Genomic DNA, 20,898 nt, shown 5'->3' with positions numbered 1-20,898 from the left:
GGTCATTTTCTTCTTTAAAAAATCATTTTTAATATACAACACAATTTTTGACAAGACAACTCCGTTTACAGCTAAATTTGAGCTCTTGAATTCCAGCTTCTCTCATAACCAAAGCAAGCACGATGATGATGATGATGTAAGGAGAGAAAGATGGTGTGAAAGGGACAGATGGACAAGAGGTCAAGATTAGAAGAAAGAATGAGGAAGAAGACAGAGAAAGAGCAAGAGGGTGGGAAGAAAGGACTACGCTTAGTATGATTTTTTCTTTGTACTAAGAACCAAAAATACTCAAATAAAATTAGAAAATAACAGTAATAAAAAAAACGAAAAGAGTTTAAGAAAAAAAAAAAAAAAAAAAAAAAAAGAGCAGAGGTGTACCAGGATGCTGTATCCAAGGCACCCTCACATGCATGTCTGTGACGCGTCTGCTCCGTTCTGCCATTTCACAAGTCCACATACACACACACACTCTTGCAAACTTTGAGTGTGTATGTGCGCGCACCCCCATATTCCAAACGAGTGTGCATCTCTGGAGGTTGGGGAGAGGGAGCGTAGGAAGGGTGGGGTGGGTGGAGAGAAAGAGAGAGACAGGGAGACATAAGAGAGAGTGAAAGGGAGGAAGGGATGCAATCCCAAACACTTCTCCCTCCATCCCTCCTTCACTCCCTCCAGCTCCCATCCTTCCCTTCTTTCCTAGAGCTGAGTAAAGAGTCTCTGTCTCCCGCATCACAGCTCCGGTCATCCTCTGTCCAACTGTGCCACTGTGCGTGTACATATGTGTGTCTGTGTGTGCGCGCGCGCGTGTGTCTATGTAATATATATTTATAAATATATATCTATAAGCGATTCCATATCAGTGGAAACCAGTTTTGGCTGGGACTGAAAACTGAGGAGAAGCAGCTGCTTTAAGTTTGTATCAAGGGGACAAAAAAAAAAAAAAAAGGGGGGGGGGGGGGGGGGCTTGTGACTTATATAGGGTCTAAGTTAATACTGTCATTAGTGTACTTTACAAAACATAAATTAGTAGTAGAAGGTGAGCTTCTTGGGAGCGCTGCATTGGTTTTGTAGTAGGGAATCCTCAGCAGTGTTGACCTGTGTGTGTGTGTATATATATATGTCGCTTTACTGGGCAGGCAATGGGCACAAGCTTAGAGTCTGTCAGAACTGGCAGAGAGGAGGAGGTGGTGGGGTCTGAGTGGGAGATGGACAGAGAGATGACAAGGAGGAACGAGAAGAGATGGGCTCCTTTCCATGACGGATGCACCGATCAACCAATCAGCCCTGGGTTCCTCCAAGAAAGGGTACGGTTGATAGTGACACCTGGGAGAGAAAGCCAGAGTGTCACACAGGTGGGTCTGCACCACAAGGGTAAACACAGAATGCTGGATTTTTATAGAAAGGTTTTACAGTGCCAGGTGTCGCTAGGTACCTGCTATCTAGAAATATACGTGTAGGTACGCGAAGGAGACCGTCCCTCTGACTGGCCGTTGGTTGAGACGTTCAGGAAGTCCCATATCAGAATGGTGTCGTCGTGAGAACTGCTGATGATCTGAAACTCATCAAACTGCAGACGGAACACGCGACCAGAGTGCTCCTGAAAACACAACAAATTAGGAAATAATTTTTACATAATTAGCACACAGAGCTAGATTATTAAAAGAACTACTGTTCTCCATAAATTAAAGAGGCCCAACTAGAAGTTCAAGCAATGGGTTTTCCACCAGAGTCACACAGTTAATTTGTAATGAATCATCCATGCCCAGTGCCACACACACACACACACACACACACACACACACACACACTTATTTAATAAAGAGCAATAAGATTTAGTGGAGAGTATTTTCAAGAGCATTCATAATGTTTTTTGTTTGTTTTAGGTGAATGTACAAACTAATATCTGGATGTGACTACGTTGAATATCAACAAATACGCACATTAAATGTAGTGACATTTACTGGTAGTTAGACAGACACTTGGGGATGCTAAATCGCTGTTACTCACCACTAGAGTGCGCAGACATAATGTGCTGGCTGGGGCTCGTGGGTCCAGGGCTGCCTGCAGGTCCCATACCTTAATTTTGCTGCACGGTACATCAAAATGTCACAAAACAAACCCAAAACAAAAGTCTGTGCACAAAACGGTGTATTTACATGACTTACCCGTCGTAGGCGCCGCTGACAATCCTTTTGTTGTCAAAGCGAATGCAGCGCACCAACTCCTCGTGACCTTCCAACACTCGTAAGCATGCCCCGCACTCTATGTCCCATAACCTGCAGAAAGAGAAGCCTTTGTAAACAAACACCAAGATCCAGACCCTGCAGTTTTTACACAGCAATCATTCCAAACACTGACAAGTCAAACTGGGACTTTTAAACTTTCAGCTCACTTGTTGAGAGAAAAAGAAATTGCTAATGCTTGTAAATAAAGTGTTCATGTTAAATTCAGCTAAAATATTACAACCTTTGAAACTGACAGACTTCAAACAGACAACTAACAGTTGTGCATAACTCCTTATGTTTAAGTCAGTCACGAAGCCACAATCTAGTTGCCAAATAAAGTGACTGCTAAGACCAAAGACTCAATATTTATCCATTTGCCCTAACGTGTTTGCTGATTGTGTATTATGCTGATGCAATCACAATTCCTTTCGCTGTGCCTTCACATAAAAATCTCACCTGTGAAAACTGCAAGTTAAGAAATAGAAATGCAACACATTATTGACATTGAGCTTTGGAACCAAATTCTACTGTACATCAAAAATCCATCAAAATAACAGAACAAAGCTTCAAAGATTTTTCAACTGCAATCAGTTTGTAGTACTGCAGGGATTCAAATAAGACACAGCGACTAGGACTGAGCTGTTAGGTGACAGATTGCAGGTAAGAGTCAGGTGATTGGGGGCACATCTCCAAGAGGTACCTAAGATTTCCACTTATGTACACCACAAAAATAATAATGCTGATGGCTGCTCACAGAATGACGCCACACCTAAGTATTTAACAAATATGTCTGTTGCCAAAACTGAGCATAAACAAGCCAACTCTGGGATCTTCATTACACTGGCTGCCCTCTACACTCATGCTGTCATTTGATGGTGAATACAAATAAAAGAAGATGTAAACATAACTGAACAAACATATCAGACATTCTTTTTTGCATACTCAATCATAAACTCAGCTACTGTAATCTTGCCCCATCAGGAGACTGAACACGTTAGCCAGACATTTAATTTATGTAAGAGGTGTTTAATGGTGAAACATTGACAGGTATTCTACATAATCCCAAATTACTTTGCTTCTTTGCTTGCCTGTATTACTTAGCATGACTTTATCTGCTAACAAAGGCCGTGGTTTTAACTGACTACCGGATTTTAAATTAGAGGACATATGTTTGCTAGTTTAGCCATGAATTTCACACACACACACATACCGAATTGTGTTGTCAGATGAGCCACTAACCACCAAACGATCTCTGTATTGTAGACAGGCAATTCCCCGCTTGTGACCATTTAGAGTACGAACAAACTCACAGGTGCTGGTGCTCCATACCTACACAGGGGGACAACACAAAGTTTACAATATTTAAGGAAAATTTTAGTCGGAGGGTTTTTAATCATGTACATCTGTTCTACTGATAAATAAAACTAAAACTCTGACATCAAATTAATCCAAATTTTATCAGATGGATAATATTTCTGTAAAAGAAAAAGAAAGATGAAATGATTTGTAAAGGAACATTTCTCTAACTGTCGTCACCTTAATAGTGCGGTCCCCTGAGGCAGACACAATGTATTTGTCGTCAAAGTCAACCACATTGACGGCAGCCCGATGTCCCACCAGGACGCGGCGTAGACTGATGTCAGTAGGCGAGGCCATATCCCAGACTGCAATTGAACGGTCCTTGGAGCAGGTGACCATCAACCCATTTGCAAAACGCAGATGAAGAACTGCCTCATTGTGGTGGATCAGTGTGTTCAGCACCTCACCCGTCGTTACCTCCCACACCCTGTAGAGTGGAGGGAGACGTCAGCAGGGTCGAATGTTAAAGGCAAAGGTGACAGAAAGAGGAAGAAAACAGAACATGGCAAGAAGGAAAAACAGACATGTCAAGGGACGGGGTGTAAAAACAAAGAAAGAAGAAATGACACAGTGGAAAACGATTGAAGGAAAGAAAAATGAGATGGGGGCAACAGGAAGAGAGGTCAAAAAGGAGATGGAAAGGACATGGAAGAAAAACAAAGGAAAATGAAAAACAATAGAGACACACGAGATTTTAGGTTTTTTTTCTAGATTTGTAATAGAGAGTATTTCACACTTCAGACATGTACATACAGTGAGCTGTACTAAGGCGCCAAGAGTCAAACGCACAACACTCTGGAAAAGCTGACAACCAATCCCACAAACAAAGTGCCTGTCAAACTGTTGCTAAGGAAGTGAAGTCACATTTTCCTTGGATACTGCCCAGTGAGTACGCCTGAAGTGTGAAGTAATAAGAGAAATAATGTTGAGCTTCTGTGTGCAGTAGCCAAGCAAGTGTCAACCTATACACAACAAGCCAAGACGTTCAATATCTGCAATGAAATGCATCCAACTATCTCCAATAAAAACAGTAAAACGAATTTATTTTGATAGGATATATGCTAAAGTTTTTATATTCAATTTCTTAGATGCACAACACCAGCTGTAGTCATGACCGGCTGTGAAACAAGCACACATTAGGATTCCTCAATACATGCAGAAAGTATTTTGAGCATTCTAAGCTTTTACAAGACAGATGGGATGCTGTTAGAAAAGCACATTTACCAAACATATTACTAAATGATGTCAAATTAACATAAAAAAAAGAAAAAATACATAAGACTACTAAAAATCTCCAGGAGCTCTCATTTTCTCTTGCAGTCCAAAGACATGCAAGTTATGTTAGCTGGGAATATTAACCTGGCTGTAAGTGTGGACATGAGACAAGGATTTCAAGCTCATAGCATAAACTGCTGCTGTGTATGGAACGCCAGGACTGCCATAATGAATTAATTAAATACACCATTAAATAATTAATTAAATGTGGCAATAATTAATTAAAATTGGAATTAATTAATTAAATAAATAGTTATGACACATGTAATTAATTAATTATTGACACATTTAATTAATTATTTATGTATTTCACATTTTAATTAATTATTGACACATTTCATTAATTATTGACACATTTAATTAATTATTTAATGATATATTTATTTATTTCATTTTGGCAGTCCTGACGCCTGGCTCTCATCATGAAATAATTTTATCTGTCAGCCTCACCCATCAAACTCAGGGGGCGGGGTTAACGCTGATCGAGTCAAAACCATTGCTTTGGCCTGGTGGCCATTGTTTCTAGCACACAACAACCGGCATGTGGAAGCTAACAGAACTGAGCTTTGAAAAACCCTGTTTGTGTGTTACCAAATACCGTTTTAATATTTTTTTAGCCGAGAATGTAGTGGTTTAATCTTCATGTGTCTGGTCGGTTTGTCAAGATACAGCCTCTTTGCAAAAGTGTTTCGATGATTTCGGAGATGTCTGCCCAGTCTCACGGCAAAGCGTGGGATAGACCCGCTCGCCTCGCAAGCAATCCCACCGACAAAGCGCAGGCCCCGGTACACAGCTGTAGTAACCCCCGCTGACTTCTTTTACTGAGGTTATATTTATCGATGTTTTATTTCCTGATGTTCTTATGTGTCCTACGTGTTTCAGTCGCCAATTCTGAATTATAACTAACATTAAAAACATGTTTAAGGAGGAGAGAGAGCAAATAAATCTGTTTAACATCTGATCTTTGGGTTTTTGTTCAGTAATCAGCGTGACCTGTGTATAAACGCATAAAAGAGATAACGTTGGTGTTTCCGTCATGTAGTAACTGCTGGCTTTAACTGTACAAAGGTTGTTCGACACTATGAAACACATACAGACTTCATGATGTTCGGCTAATATTTTTATTGTGAATATTAATCATGCTGACCTCGCTCTGTACACCACGCAGCGAGGTCAGCATATCCACGATATCCTCAGCTCCATGAGTTAACACAAAGTTTCCCAGCTGACTAACTGCCAACTATTCCAGAGACGTGAAAATATACAGCATAAAGAAAAGTGTAAGAGACTCAGCAGCAGATTAGAATAACAGTTATACATTTAATAAATCACCAAATGAATCCAAGAAACGAGCAAACCTGTTCCGACAATTTGAATTTGTATTCCCTCAGCTGCAGACTCGCTGCTGTTTAAATGTTTGAAAAGGAAGATTAGATATAAACAAACGTCAAACATAGACTCAGTCTGCCTTCACATTTGATATGAGGCCAGCACGTATAGTGGCCTCAGCAGGCTATTACTGAAATACACGTGCTATATCATAAACTATGATATAAACAGGGAGGTCCTATTAACATGTTCAGTTTTAAAGGACACCTTCCTGCCTTTAGTCTCATTCATGAGCAGTATTAGTTTTCTTCTAACATCCAGAAGTCTGCACAATGTGTTTCATAGTTTGTAACAAGCCTTTGACAGGTAAACATAACATGACCGAAAAAGAAAAAAAAAAAGAAAAAAAAAAAGAGAGAGAGTGTTGACATAAGAAGAGAAAATTCTCTCAATTATGGAGACAGACAAATGGTTCATTTATGTTTGATGTGTGTTTATTCCTCCCTAAATATCGTCGGTGAAGTTCGCCATGCATGTCAGATTTTCCTGCGCATTTTTATACCTCTGCCAACAGAGAGAGAAAAAAAAAAAAAAAAAAAAAAATCACATTCTAACAGACAGCTGGTGCTTAGAATACAGTTGAATAACTATTAAAAAACAGATGATATTTAGATGATAGTTCAGTCTAACACATGTGCCAGTGAACCATTAAACGTCTGTGAAACTATGCAGTTATGAAACGTAACTTTAACCTCAGCCAAACCGATTTGCTCAGTTGTAAATAAAACAGCGAAGTAAACGTGACCCGACAGACAGAACCTGAGTGAATGAAGTCCAGCGTTTAACCACTGAGAGCTAAAACTCAGCTGAGGTTTGAAAGCTGTGTGCCGGTGATTGGACATCAGCCGCTGATAAAGCTGTTCGCCTATAAAGTGCTCTGTAAGGAAACGAGCTCCAGCAGCTCTGCGCTCGGGGAAAACACTATATTTACTTATCTTGTGCAGAAAAATGCGCTGACATTGCGTTATATCGAGCACCGGCTGCCCAGTTAAACTGTGACTATCACCAGGTAACTAGGCGTGTTTCTTGAATTAGCAGCAGGTGTTAAACAGCTGACAGATGAGGAGGAGGATGCATGCAGGTAAACTGAGGGTCTGTTGAGCTGATCGCTGGTTTCGTGAGAAAAATGTCAGCTCGTTCTTTATGTTACAGAAGCACAGAGACACAAGACCAGGCGGAAAGAGACGATCGTTCGGTGAAAATGAGAATCTGCGAATGCAACATGTGGAACACGGAGAGTGGAATATGTAAACAAACCGGTTAACGTAACCCCCTCGGTGCACTCTGCATGCTAACTGTTAGCAGAGCTAGTGAAATCTCTGAAAACATCTGAGCACTTTTGCAAACATGTTCTATGTTGACAACCTGACCAGACATACGTCGCGACATTCGTGGCTAAAACACTGTTAAAAGTGTAGCTGGTGACAGAAAAACGGGGTATTTTAAAACTACACCACCACCATTGCTGCTTGTGATTTGATCTGCATTCTGGGATAACTGGCTGCCCCAAGTCTACACAAGCAATCGATTTTCTAGGATCGACCTGTTTTGACTTACTTTGCACGGCAACCAATCAAATGTTAGAGAAGCTGCATGGGCAGCGTTAACCCCGCCCCCTGAGTTTGATGGGTGAGGCTGACAGATAAAATTATTTCATGACAAGAGCCAGGCGTCAGGACTGCCAAAATGAAATAAATAAATATATCATTAAATAATTAATTAAATGTGTCAATAATTAATTAATTACATGTGTCAATAATTAATTAAAATGTGAAATACATAAATAATTAATTAAATGTGTCAATAATTAATTAATTACATGTGTCATAACTATTTATTTAATTAATTAATTCCAATTTTAATTAATTATTGCCACATTTAATTAATTATTTAATGGTGTATTTAATTAATTCATTATGGCAGTCCTGGCGTTCCATAGCTGTGTAGATGGGAGAACAGTGTAAAGGATTCTGAGTGGTTGCTTTTTCTTTCTAATCCAATTGGAGCTCTTTGCTGGAAAAAAGTCCAGGTTCTAGGTCATGTTCTTACACTGAATTTTATGTTTTACTTTGGATGCATCAGTAACCAATCTAAGAGATCTAAAAGAAAATGCAGACAAAAAACAAAACAAAAACAAACAAACAAAAAAAAAAACAAAACAAAACAAACAAACCCTGTACCACATAGGATCTATCGCACATGTGTCAAAGTCAAGGCCCACGGGCCACATCTGGCCCGGCGTACATTTATATCCGGCCCGCGAGATAATTTTATATAGATGTACTATGTACCATGTTATGCATGGCCCGGCGATATGAGGCGCTAATAATATACAAACTACAGATCCCATAATGCAGCGCTGCAGCCTCCTTGCTGAACGCTAGGCTAACTGGGAACATTCCCGCGTCAATCAAGTCCAACTTCTGTTACTGCGAAGCTAGCCGCTCACAATGGTGGAGAGAAAAGTTGATTCTGAAAGCACAGCCTTTCAGCACCAGTGGGTGACTGAATATGTGTTTACAGACATTGCTGGTAAACCCATGTGTCTTATTAGTGGAACTAATGTGGCTGTAATTAAGGAATTTAATTTAAGACTGCACTACGAGACAAAACGTCAGGATAAGCTGAAAAACCTAAATGCAGAAACTACAGAAAGTAGAAGAGCTAAAGAAGAATCTGACATTTCAGCAGACATTTTTCACCAGAGCAAAATCGCAAAGTGAAGCTGTTGTGAAAGCAAGTTTTATTGTAGCAGATGAGCCAAATCAGCCTGCATGATGAAGGTGTGTGACGTCTTGTGTCCAGACAAAACGCAGATTTTGGCAAATGTGAGCCCGAGGAGAAATACAATTGCTGATCGGGTTTGTGAGATGGCCACTGATTTAACTCATTCACTGCCATTGACGTCTATAGACGTCAATTACGTTTTTCAATGGGAGGGGCTAGAATACAACCTCGGGCAGCTTGTCAGTGAAAACTGAAGCCCACCAGCAGTAAAAGTAGACCTGCAAGGAGGTGCAGGGTTTGCGCACGTAAGGGATTGCGCAGTGAGACAAAAATGTGGTGCAAGTCTTGTTGTGTGCCCTTGCATCCCGGAAAGTGTTATAATGATTACCACACAAAAGTGAATTATTCATTGTGAATAAATGTTTCACTATGTACATTTTATTTTTCCATATATTTGTAAATAAATTGTTTTGATAAAACAAAACCTTTCTCAGTGTTATTTCTGTTTTATAGAAGTGAAAAACTATTTTATATGTTAGAGGTGTCACAAAGCAAGAAATATTAGTGTCAAAGGCACTTTTCTGCTTGAAATGTATTTTTCACAAAAAGCTCGTTTTCTCCCTTTTTTTGGTCAAAACAGGCATTTTTGGTGGAACCCACCTCTCCTCTACAGCTGATTACTAAAGAATGGAAAATGGTAGAAACAAGCTTTTTTTTTTGGATGAAAGAAGAGAGTCTGTTCTTCATTTTGGTAGGTTCAGCGTTTATATGATCATAACACAGTTTTCTGTGGCTCTTCATAAATGAGTAAAAATGCTCAAAAACCCTGGCAGTGGGGAGTTACCTGATTTGAAAATGGCTGGCAGTGAATGAGTTAAGAACACAGTTGTGTGAAAGAAGCAAAAACTTCATTGCATACTCTCTTGCTATGGATGAGAGTATAGACATGCATTGCACAGCTGACCATCTTCATCCATGGAGAGGAAATATTGAACATTAAATCGATGCACGGGACAACGACAGGAAAAGCCTTTTTTTTTTCTTTTTTTTTTTAAACGTATATCAAAGTGTAACCGACATGAAACTGCCCTGGGACAAACTTGTTGGACTTACAACAGATGGAGCGCCGGTGTTGTGCGGTGAAAAAAAGCAGACTAGTCGGCAGGATGCGAGTAAAGATGCAAGAGGAGAAATGTACTGGTGAGTTAACAGCATATCACTGCATCATACACCAGGAAACGTTGTGTGGTAAAGTCCTAAAAATGGAGCATGTAATGATCACCGTAACACAATCGTGGGATGTGTGGGAAATAGATTCAGAGTTTGCCGACATTCCTTATCATACAGAGGTCCGTTGGCTGAGTTGGGGAAAAGTTCTCAATAGTTTTTGAGCTCAGCAAGGAAATCTGTCAGTTCATGGACATGGCATGTATGATGCAGTGAAGGCATTTCAAGTGAAGCTGTCACAAATGCACTAGTGCAACCTGCCTCACTTTCCCTGTTGCAAAGTAATGTTGAACCAAGTCAGCGCACTTTGCTGAACTGCACCTGTGCAGATTCAGATGGAGCTGCAGTGTAATGATACACTCAAGGCAAAGTACGACAATGAATGGCCCGCACAGTTTATTAGTTCCATTCCTGAAGCAATGTCCCAGCTCCGTCTACATGCGGCTCCAACCTTGTGTATGCTTTCATTTATTTTTTCTGGGGTTTCTGGCAGCATGTTCATATTTCTAACTTGCATAATTTTGACAGGATATATTTTTATGAAGAGCAAAATATTTAAAGTTAAAGTTCATTTTTTTAAGTTTATTTAATCTGGAATAATATTCCTGTCTGTTTTTATTCATATTTATTTTTAAAATACATTGTTTTAGTGTGTTCAATAAATCTTTATCTTGTTTGGCCAGCGACCTAAAGTGTGCCTTGAGTTTTGGCCCCCTGTGCAATTGAGTTTGACAGCCCTGTCCTATGGCTTTAAACCAACTTCCAATTATCTACATAGATATCCATGCCATGGGATTGTAAAAAAAGAAAAAAGAAAAAAAAAGGTTTATAAAAAAAAGAAGAAGGTTATTTTCAGATATTTGCCTGCCTTTTGAGACCGTTTTTAAAATGTTAAAGTTATGAGTGTTGAAACTGAAACTGTAGCACAAGCAGAAGTAAATATAGAGATACGATGTATTCATACTGAGTGGTATCCTCTGCTTTATTCAGACTTCCACAACTTTCTCTTCAGTAACTTGAACCATTTGTTCAGCTTGCTGACATAGCTTTGACCTACTCCAAAAAACACCCTGTGTTATTTCTGGAAAAAGATGCGCTGTACCTGACAGTTGAGTCAGAAGACCCGGTCACAATGACTCTCTCATCATACTGGAGACACAATACTGAGCCTGTGTGACCGGTCAGTATCTTCAGACACTCCAGAGTCTGTTTATCCCAGATCTAAAAGGAGCACAAAAAAAAAAAAACAAAAAAAACAAAAAAAAAAAAAATGGAAGATATGAGTGAAGCACAGGAAGATTTAGACAAAGAAAGAATTTTTTTTTTTTTTTTTTAAAAGAATGCAGATTTGGGTCATGCTAAGAATGGCCCAGTCTCACAGCAGCATTCATGCCCCATTTCCCTACTGCTGCACTGATGTGCATAAGAGCCATTCAGCTGTTCCCTTGCTGTGCGTCAGCCTCCTACATAACAATAAGATGACAAATCTGCTCTTCTCCTCCCCTATCCACCCCTTCTCTTCATCCTCATCTTCTTGCAGGCCCCTCACAGGCAGACAGATAAGTGGAACACACAGCATGCCTGGAGTTGAGACTTTCTTTCCTATAATTCACTTGTTCTCTGTCTCACTCTGCTGGTCCAGACCAACACCACACACAGTAAGATGGTAAGCCATAAAGAGAAAAAACACAAGAATAATATGTTTTATTTATAACCAAGTCTCGGTTACCTTGATTGAATTGTCCCTAAGGCCACTGATGATCTTGTCGTCATCGTACTGGAGACAATAAACCCCTTTACTGTTTTCTGAGCGACACTGAATCCTCTGCAAGTTGTGTCTGCCACATCGCCAATTAGCCTCAATAGTCTAGATGGAAAGAGAAACAAAGAGGTCTGTAACAGATGCAACATCTACCACGCTACAAAATGGTTTCAGCATTATTGTGATGATAATTTAACACGAAAACAATAAATCATCTTTTCATTTATTACTCATAATCAAGAAGTATTTGTACAAGTGTAGCAAAATGTGAACGTGAAAATAAAACTTTAGACATTAATCATTCGAGAGGATAATTACATTCACATTGCTCTTTGCTGAATCCAAAATAATAATCCATGTAAAGCTCAGTAACTAATTGTTATTTTCAAACTTATACAGTTATGCCTATAAATGGTTTGCTTACTTAAGTCCATTTTTTTAAAATCATGATGACAAATAATATCTGGTGCAATAATACAAACTGATAAAAAAAAAAAAAATAAAAAAAAAAATCGAAGGTCATAAAAATAATGAGAATGTAATCACGTTAGGCGTTATGACTTACCTCTATATCTTGAATGATCTTGGGATAGAGGGAGTGATAGTAGGAGTTGGGTGGGATTTCTGAGGTGCGGTTCTTGAACAGATATTTCTCCCTGGGGGGGAAGAGAGAGAGAATGACACTCTCCTTTGTGCACTGGGAATTTCTGCATGTGAAGCACACACTAAAGCCCAACCAAGGATAACCTTTCCACTTTATCCTCAGGCTTTCCTGTATGTAAAATTAACCTTTTACATTTTTTTTACCCATATTTTAAACAGATTTCTTTCAATACACATTACAATATCATTTTCATTTTCTTATTAACCTGCATCTGGGAGTGCCTGCATTCGGTCTTACCACTGGTGTCTCTCGGACAGGCCTTTCCAGAGCGGATCAGTTCGGACCATGCGTTCAATGAGCTTCTTCCACAGCATACCCTCAGAGATGACCCTCTGCCACTCCTTACATACCAGCTCTGCTGCACACAGCGAGCGTGCATCCAGGAAAGACAGGATGTTCTCCGCTATGTGATCCAAGCCTTGGGCTAGACAGAGGGGGAAAAGAGATGACCAAGTGCAAGCAGTGACATTACCTCACCTCGTTAGTTTATCTGTCCCCAGAGCTCATTTATTCTGAATTGTTCAAAGACAATCAATAAATCAAGTTGCGTTTATTCCTTTAAAATGCTTCTAAAAGGTTAAAAAGGGTTTTATGTTTCTGTTTACCTTTTAAAATAAAAAAAATAAAATTTATACACACATATATACACACAGTTGGGTGGTCAAAGACTTTTTGACCACCCAACTTTGTTGAGCTACGATGCCGTTAGGGAAGATGCACGTCATGCAAAACCTGTGGGTAACAAACATCCACTAATCTCTGTTGGTACCTGGCAGCGCAGTAATGAAATCCCTCTGCAGCATTGGTTTGAGGTAGGAATTGATGTGGCCGTGCTGGTAGTGGCACATACGGGAAATCAGGCGCTCAACAAACTCCACCTGCTCGGCCTCCGACCACTGGTCAAACAGGGCGATGCAATGCTCCTTCTCCTTCTCATAGTTCCCCTCTGACGGGCGTTTACGAGATCCCACAACAGGACCGTTACTAAGCTGTAAATATCAGGAGCACATGAAGATTAAATGTCTAGTTGTGTTAGACTGAGAAGATGTTGATAAATAGTCACATAATGCAAATCCAGTCAGTTAAATCTTTCAGGCTCCTGCTGTGACACAGGAAATCATTTCAACTGTATACCAAACTTTGAGCAGCAGCTCATTTTTGTATGAAGAGAAAATGCTGACTGGGAGTGTCACCTGTGGATTGGTGAACTTACTTGAAGTTCTTCAGTGCATAGTTTCCCAGCTAACACCATGGCATTAAAAAAAATTTGAACTCAAATGTAGTTTTTCAAGTAATGCAATCTAATGTTACTAAATGATTTTATTTTTCCCGTCTAGAAAGCTTTCTAAATAAAAATAAATACATTGAGGCAAAAAAGGTGGGGGAGACACCGAAGCTCAAAGTTGCTGTGCTTATTGAAGCCCATGTATAGGCGTGAATGAAGGGGATTAATGCTGCCCAAAGTTCAAAATAAATTTTTACTGCCACGCAATAAAGCTCCAGACACACAGTAGAGAGAAAGAGAGAGAGACTGATTAGTGGTGTTTTCATTTGAACTGCAGCAGGAGACAACAAAACCTTTCATGTAAATATCAAAGGTTACTGTATTTTAAGAATCCAAAAAGGTCAAAATCGTAATAGTTTTAAAGTCAGCTGAAGCTTTAACAAAAGTTAAAACAATTCTTAAATAATAAACCATACCAATGTTGTATGTACATTTGAAATAGTGTAATAAAGCACACCTTGAGAACTGTATTCTTCTTTGGCGACAGATCGTCCACAAGGTTCTGTGACTCCATCCCTGATGTGTTCTGTGGATAAAGAACAAAACAAAGACGTGCCCCAGGTTAGTGTTTCATTCTCACTCAGTCTGTGTTTAAAGGCACTTTCAGAGCTGGGACAGCAGTGTGGATAGCGTTTGGCGCAAGAATGCAACAAACACAGCCAAGGAGGGGGTAACCATCAAGTTTCTGAGACGTGCCCGCACAAACAGCCTTGCGCGCGCGCACGCACACACACACGCGCACACACACACACACAAAGTGAGGAAAGAAAAGAAAATAAGAAAAGAGAAAAAGCGCTGCAACAAAGAATCTATCCTCTTGCTTGTCTGTGATGTGGGTCAAATAGTCTGGACAGGAAATTAAAAGGCAAAATCTTGGGTATGTCACTGGCACTCAGCTCAGGTATAACTGTAATAAAAGAGATATTGGTCTTTGAGAAACAAATGATAGAAAGAAAATAAGATTAAGCTATTTCTAGCATCCTTTGTAAATTGACTGCAAACATGCTATAGAAACTTTAATACTAACATTGTTATCCACAGCTCATGTACTGACATGTTCTGTACATTCAACTAAAACTATTAGACTCCTTAGAGTATGTATATTTGTTTGGAAGCCAAAGGCAGACAGCAATTGTTATTCCTAATTAGACCCATCCAGCAAAAATCACAGACCAACTGTACTCTTGGGGGCTCCTGGTTTATCATTTAGAGTTGTTAAAAATACGAACTGCTGATGTTATGAGGCTTGTTTCTACTCTGTAAGATTAACAGTTTAATAAAAAATTTTAAAAAAAAAAAAAAAAGCATATTCCTGAGCTAACAGGCCTTCACAACAAACTGTACACTCAGCAAAAATAAAAAAGCAAAAACCATCTAAATCATATCTACATTTGAAACACACCAATTCATCGATGTAATTTATAGGTTTACTGCTATACTTAATGTTTACATTTTTGTATCCCCAGGTTCCCAAACAGGAAGAGGTTTACCTCAGAGAGGGTCAGAGCTATTGTATACATGTGTGGGTGATGAATGACCCATAGGTATCATCTGAAAACAGTAATGTCAGGGGGGTAAAACAAATCTACAGTGTGTACCTGTTGGTCCATACATTATAAAAGCCCATCTGTTAAAGCTTTTTTCAGGAGCTGAAAAGTTTTCTTTGCAGTATAAACAAGCTCTATCCTGAAAGCTGCTTGCACGGTCATGTAGACACTGTTGTTTATTTTACTTTTTTTATACTTCAAGTGTGAGCTGTTGCAAGTTTGCTCAGTGCAGATAACCATCTTTTGGTGATGCTGCTACAGGAAGAGCTTGCGCAAAATCAACAGAACTGAGTGGCTGCAATCAGTACAACCACACAAACAAAAAGATCCAAATACCAAGACTTTGTACTTGGATTTTTTTCAAGTTCCAAGTCAAATGGGATAAGAAGCCATAATGGTCTTCTCAATTACCAAAGCAGACAGGATAAGAAGCGATGGTGGTCTTACTAGTGTTAATGATCATGCATAGAAGAAAAGAAAAAGCAAAAAGAAATAAAATTCACACACACAAAAAAGACATCAGGTTTAGCTAGGCAGGCAAGCAAGCAAACATGTAGCCTCTCAGAGCTTGAAGGAGGACCCCCACCTCGTCCCTCACACCTCCAGGTAGAAGGAGAGAAAACAATACTCCTCAGTGCATGGTTATTCTCTGGTACCCTTGCATCCCTTCTCTTACCATACCAAAGTACTGAGGAAATAGTTTACTATTCAAACTTGGCATATCCAGATTATTTAATTTTTTTGGTTAAACAAGACAAAGCACTGGCAACTTTATCGTTTTCACTGTTCTGTTTCAAAAGATCTGAAAGTAGTATGTTATACTTTGTATAAATAAAATTACTTTTAAGCAGAGTGTTTGAGGAGGCACCAAAGAAGAACCCAAGAGCAGAGTGCTTCGAACAGGGAGGACAGGACAACGGAAGGTGAGGAGGTAGGAGGGTGAGGGGGTGAGTGGGTGCTGTGTGCACCAAGGTGGTATGAGGAGTTGTGTGGGGTGGGCAAAGAAAAAGTAAAGGGTGAGGAGATGGCAAGGGAGGAGGGGAAAGGAGGAGGAGCAGCAGAATTAAGAGGAGAGAGGCAGAACCTGGTTGTGAGCCCGGGTGGAGGGGATGCTCTGCAGGCACCTGAGTGCACACAAACTCTCAGCCACCGAGGAGCAGCCCAGCCAGAGAGAGCGAGGCACAGAGCACTGTGTGAAAGAGAGAGAGGAAGGGAGGAGGAGAACGAAGTGGACAGGGTGAGGGAGGAAGAGAAAGGGAAGAGCAAGAGAGACGTGGGAAGTAAAGGAGGGGGGGGGATGTTGGGAAGTTGGGAGGTGGAAACCAAAAAGGGTGAGTGAATAGATGGATCAATGAATGGATAGATGGATGGAAGTGGTGGGGAGTGAGAAGCAGGACAAGTGAAGTGTAAATGTGTGTAACGGGACAAAAAGAATGGATAAATAAATACGGTTTGGTTTGAAATTGAGAGGACGTGAGCGTGTAACCATCAAAGGTGGAGAGAGAGGAGGAAGAGAGGTGGGGGATAGTGAGGGGGAAAAACCAGTATTAGAGCTACACACATTGGCACGGTGAGCGCAGGAACACACACCCCGTCACACACAGATACAGACTGATAAACATACACACGGAAGCATTATTAGACATGAACTGGGTGGGGATAGGTAGAGGAGAGGGAGGGGCAATGGTATTAATCGTCAATTAATGTCACTCTCGCTTTGACATGAGCCCCACCCACTGTTCTGCCATCCCCACTCTCATGAGAGGTTAGTGAATAACACTGGGACAAATAAATAAATTAAATTAAACACATGAACACAACCCAGACAAAATTCTCAATTTTCTGTGTAGGTAAACAATTTATGCTCCACTTTGTCTTATTCTTTAGTGTAATTTAATGACTTTAGTCACATGTTAAGCTTTTTTTTCCTTGGTCAAGAAAATTATGACCAAGCGTTGAATTGAAAACCATGGGCTGAATAGATGATAAATAGCTTTTATCACTAGACACATATTCTAAGGCTGTTCAAGCACTTAAATTCAGTTTTAAGTTTTACCATTTACTTCAACTAAAAGGCCAAATTACTACTCAAATCATACAAAAAGGTCACTTTATCTACCCACATTGCAATTTAAACCTCCAATTTTTCCAGATAAACTTTTAAGCCCCTTTGTGATGTATGGTGAGATTACCAATTTAAGACAACTTGCTCTTAATTACTGAGGAATGATTTAGGTCATTCATAGATGTTGTACCAAAAAGTGATTATTTGTCAAAGGAAAAAAAAAATATTGCGGATTCTCAAACTGTTGTGAATGGCGTGTTAAAATATAGTTTATCATTCATGAAATATTTTTGACATCAATTTTGTGATTTTTATCCCTCCTTTAAAAAGTCTAATTGAGATTAACAGCATGTTTTTAAGACATCTGGATAAGAAAGCAACAGATATTACAACAAACAACATACCAGCTCTAGAAATGTTTTAAGTGGAAAAAAAGAACTGGCTTGACTATATTTAGAAAGAAGAGCAGGTACAATACTGTAGAGTTATATACTTACAATACACATAATTTCTTTATTTTATAATAGCCCCTTCGTAAATCTTATTGATTACATTTAGCAAGTATATTAGACATAAAAACGAATGCAAACATCTGGGGAATCACTATTTGGCAGACAGCGGCTATAGACACCTGTAATGCTTAAGCAAATGACTCTTTAGTACAAGTACATATTAGGTGCTCTTTTACGAAACTTTTTTTCCAATTTAACAGGACTACATCTTATTATCTACTACGGAATATAAGACATTATTTACTAGGCCCGGCTTTCAACCTTTAATTTGTACAGTACCACTGTATTTCTTGCACAAACCGACAGATCTTCCAAACACGTGTAAACTGAAATTCTTTTAAAGGTCAGTTTCGCTGACATAACAAATCAGATCCTCGTATTAATTGACGTCTTCCTTACGACCACTTTGACCCCACAGAGTAAATGTTAGCGGCTGGTAGGCTACAGTTAGCCTAGCTGGCTAGTTTATCGAGGCAGAAAATCAATATACAATAAACCCAATAGTTTTTGGCAAAATTTAATTGACTAAAAATGAAAATAATACCGTCGTCTTAATTTATGTTTGTGGCTACAAAAATAGTTTTTCTAGACATAGTCAGCAGTTTGTTTTTAAATGTAGAAGTTGGTGTCAAGCAGCGTATTTAGCAAGCTTGCTATTAAGCTAATTGCTAATGCTCGCTAGTGGAGGTAACGCTGTGTGAATGAAAAAGCAATACACTTCCTTCTACGCACTTTAAAAAAATATAAACACACAAGCAACGCATTGTTATGATTTTATCTATGTTCACATAAAGTATAAAAATGTGACTGACACATCATTTATCGAGTAAGTCGTCTTACCCTAAAACTACATGATATAACATCGCGTTGCCCGTAAATTTACGTACTTCACGACATTCTAGTCAGTGTTAGCATGGCGGCTAGCTAAGAATCAGGCAGGGCCCAGTTAAAGTGGCGCAGCGTCACCGCAGTAAACGCTACCCCAAGAATTCTCGTCTGCCTTCGACCGACGATTGCACATCAACCTCTTAATTTTTCCCATTATGTACAAACTGTACCCAAACCAACACAGGTTTTAAATTTATCAGAGAGAGATGTCTAAGACTTGTTAATCAATCCAACCAGTATGCGGAGCATTCGTAGCAAAATGTATCGATAATTTCAGGCCCTCCCTCTGATTTCTGGTTCCCCCTCCTTTTTCCTCCACCTCTCCCGACAAGTCGCTTCAGCCCGTTCCTGGCGTCGAATCGAGCCTCGGCGATTTCCTCAATAAAACACTGACAGCGATCAATTCGGTTGTTCATAATGCCGTATAGAAAAAGATCTTACCACCAGTTCCACCGTTTTGTCCTCCATCTCCTGCTCCATGTTGACGATCCCCCCCGAAACTCGCTATGAAAATGGAAACCCAGCCCTGCGTCGGCGGCCCGCAAATTCAGAGACGTCATCCACTTCGCTCAGCCACACAGCTTTGGTAGGGCAGTGTCAAAAAGGTGGGTGGGGGATGGTAACGCCCATGGACTTTAATAACACGCCGATTGGATAGATTTTGGCTAAGTGGGCGTGGTTTCGCCTCTTTGCCTTTTATTGATTGGCCTGCCGTGCTACCAAGGCTTCCCCGGTGACTCCCCCAAACAAAAAGGCAAACTGATGAAGATGCTGTTGCTATCCTGAAGAGGAATACACCAAGGCAAAATCAATCATCCGCATAGCTTTTCTCTGAGATGCTGCAGGATGTTGGCTATTTTAAATATGTGGCATGACAGAAACAGATACTTTATGACGCTTAATTTAAAGTTCTCAAATACACACTTTAGCAAACTCAGGATTATGCATGGGTAAAACAAATTCAACGAAGTAGTGACAGATAATCAAAACTGGTAACAAGAACAACTAACAACCAGAAACCAGTTCAATAGATGAATTAACATTGCAGCTTAAAACCTGAAACTCCATCAATACAGACGCAGGAAAGCCTGGTCCAGATTTTTTGTTTCGTCTTTTAAGCCGAGCAATCCAGACAAGGCAATAAACCAGGATCTTTGGGATAACTTCACCTTAGCTGAACTGTTGTTGCTTTCCTGCGAATCCCTGCGAAGTGTATGGGTTTGAATTACTCACATCCCCAACCCTCCGGTCTATTACGCCATCATTGGTTTAATACCATAATAAGCAGGTCAGTTTGTTTGCCTTCTCAGCAACTGGAGCCAGAAAACTCATCATTCACCAGTGTAGGTTTACTTCCTCAGCTTGCTATATTTATAATCTAAGGCATGATTTACCAAGGTCATTCTCTACAAATCTTAAGGGAACACGTCTTCACGAATTCTGCTCTTTGCATTATGAATGAGAACCTGGTCATTTGCTCTTACCTTTGCTCCCCTATTCGACACGCAAATGTCAAAACCAACTTTCTAGACCAACACATCCTATAAAAACTGTCGGCAGGAATGCAATGACAAATTGAGATTTTTAATTAATTTAGATTTATAAAAGTGGTCAGATAAATGTACAAATGCAATCCAATGTGTACACGGGATATTTCATTTAAGGGAAGTTCATTTAAAGAGATGACTGCATGTAAAGGCCAAGATTTATAATGAATAGCTGTATTAAAGATGTGATTTTACTGCCTTTTGAAATTTAAAATGTAGAAAATTTCAACATTATGTGGCAAGTCTGACGATTGAATAAGATGACTAAACTGTCTAAAAGTCATGCACGCGTCACTCACAAAACATATCAATTTTGTTGTCAGGAAAAGGTCAGCCTTTTAAGTAAATGAGATGGCACAGGAGTGAGACCACAGCAGATGAGGAGGTAGCAATGGTTTTCAGCAGTTGAAATTTAATACTTTGTCCCCC

At 39.7% G+C, this 20,898-nt stretch overlaps 1 protein-coding gene across 1 annotated transcript; it reads right to left on the bottom strand.

Moving 5' to 3' along the window:
• Window positions 1–390: 390 nt before the first annotated feature.
• fbxw11a (F-box and WD repeat domain containing 11a) lies at window positions 391–19,539 on the bottom strand. Its single transcript, XM_085362522.1, has 13 exons — window positions 19,364–19,539; window positions 14,368–14,436; window positions 13,395–13,614; window positions 12,863–13,049; window positions 12,527–12,617; window positions 11,929–12,066; window positions 11,302–11,420; window positions 3,759–4,008; window positions 3,433–3,551; window positions 2,163–2,273; window positions 2,005–2,083; window positions 1,430–1,594; window positions 391–1,320 (listed from the first exon to the last, which is right to left on the bottom strand). Exons 1-12 carry the CDS (start codon window positions 19,400–19,402, stop codon window positions 1,433–1,435), a joined length of 1,584 nt encoding a protein of 527 aa, XP_085218648.1. The 5' UTR covers window positions 19,403–19,539; the 3' UTR covers window positions 391–1,320; window positions 1,430–1,432.
• Window positions 19,540–20,898: the final 1,359 nt, after the last annotated feature.

Source organism: Diplotaxodon limnothrissa, linkage group LG2 (genome assembly GCF_057381915.1).
Source record: "Diplotaxodon limnothrissa isolate DT_005_m linkage group LG2, D_limnothrissa_male_GT1.1, whole genome shotgun sequence".
NCBI lineage: Eukaryota > Metazoa > Chordata > Actinopteri > Cichliformes > Cichlidae > Diplotaxodon > Diplotaxodon limnothrissa.
The sequence above is the reverse complement of the archived record's forward strand: the minus strand, read 5'-3'. Positions and strand labels throughout refer to the sequence as shown.